The sequence below is a fragment of the Priapulus caudatus genome, unplaced genomic scaffold, assembly GCF_000485595.1.
Source record: "Priapulus caudatus unplaced genomic scaffold, Priapulus_caudatus-5.0.1 Scaffold3077, whole genome shotgun sequence".
Lineage (NCBI taxonomy): Eukaryota > Metazoa > Priapulida > Priapulimorpha > Priapulimorphida > Priapulidae > Priapulus > Priapulus caudatus.
In genome coordinates this window covers 1,760-3,390 of record NW_014580138.1, presented here as the reverse complement: position 1 = coordinate 3,390, position 1,631 = coordinate 1,760, and the positions used below count along the sequence as shown (strand labels likewise).

Sequence of the window (1,631 nt, the reverse complement as noted above, 5' to 3'; positions counted from 1 at the left end):
GTAAACACATCGTCACGTGTTACAGGTGAGGGTCGTATGACACCTGTATAAATACATCGTCACATGTTACAGGTGAGGGTCGTGTTACAGGTGAGGGTCGTACGACACCTGCGTAAACACATTGTCACGTGTTACAGGTGAGGGCCGTACGACACCTGCGTAAACACATCGTCACGTGTTACAGGTGAGGGTCGTACGACACCTGTGTAAACACATCGTCACGTGTTACAGGTGAGGGTCGTACGACACCTGTGTAAACACATCGTCACGTGTTACAGGTGAGGGTCGTACGACACCTGTCTAAACACATCGTCACGTAGAGCGAGTTACAGGTGAGGGTCGTACGACATCTGCGTAAACACATCGTCACGTAGAGCGAGTTACAGGTGAGGGTCGTGCGACACCTGTGTAAACACATCGTCACGTGTTACAGGTGAGGGCAGGTGTCGTACGACCCTCACCTGTAACACTGTAAACACATCGTCACGTGTTACAGGTGAGGGTCGTACGACACCTGCATAAACACATCGTCACGTGTTACAGGTGAGGGTCGTACGACACCTGCATAAACACATCGTCACGTGTTACAGGTGAGGGTCGTACGTACGACACCTGTGTAAACACATTGTCACAAGTTAAATCAGATAATTTAGTCTTGCTGTCTCCCTCACGCACGCACGCACGCACGCACGCACGCACGCACGCACGCACGCACGCACGCACGCACGCACGCATCGTTGCTGCCACCACTCACCGCGTCAGTATCTTCTCCTCCTGGTCCATGGTGAGGGAGAGACCCGCCTCCCCCGCCGCCCTCAGTACCTCCCTCACACAGCGGTTACTGAGAGGGTCGAGCCGCACGCTGGGCCAGGCTCGCCACGCGAGGGGACACGTGTCGCCATCTACGGTGGCAACGATGCGAGTGTCGACGGGGAGAGGGTCCAGCAACCACTTCATGTGCATCTCTGCATTCTGTGGGGGCAAAGACGTTACATAATTAAACGATGGTAAGATGAGAAGACATTAATTAATTAAACAATGCTTAGATGTGATGACATCGCTTAATGAAAATGATAGTTATATGTGATGACAGTATTCGATTTAACGATAGTTACATACAAAGACATTACATAGTTAAACGATGGTAAGATGGCAAGACATTAATTAATTAAACAATGCTTAGATGTGATGACATCGCCTAATGAAAATGATAGTTATATGTGATGACAGTATTCGATTAAACGAGTTACATACAAAGACGTTACATAATTAAACTATATTTAGATGCGAAGACATTACCTAATTTAATGACATACAGATGGCGCCATGTGCACATTACAGGCAGCTCACCTGGAACATGTGAAGTGAATCTATGACTAGGATGATTCCTCCTGGAAGCTTCGACGACACACGCTCCAACCACTGAGGAAACTCTTCCGCTATCCTTGCCGGGTTAGAGGTCAGTGCGGGCGGCGAGTGTCCATGCTGTATCAACTATAAATGATAACATTGTAGAGGCCAGAGGTCAGCACAAAGGTCAGAGGTCAATGCTGGGGGTTAGAAGTCAATGCTGGGGGGTTAGAAGTCAATTCTAGGGGTCAGAAGTCAATGCTGGGGGTCAGAAGTCAATA

The 1,631-nt window shown here is 48.9% G+C and overlaps 1 protein-coding gene across 1 annotated transcript in view; it reads right to left on the bottom strand.

Moving 5' to 3' along the window:
- Positions 1 to 1,631, bottom strand: part of LOC106819268 (nephrocystin-3-like) — a 12,744-nt gene that overhangs the window by 9,669 nt on the left and 1,444 nt on the right. The window contains exons 2-4 of the mRNA XM_014823913.1: positions 1,351 to 1,494; positions 755 to 972; positions 292 to 404 (exon numbers count right to left, since the gene is read on the bottom strand). Of these exons, the coding sequence (XP_014679399.1) occupies positions 292 to 404; positions 755 to 972; positions 1,351 to 1,494 (475 nt within the window). The remainder of the gene's footprint in view (positions 1 to 291; positions 405 to 754; positions 973 to 1,350; positions 1,495 to 1,631) is intronic.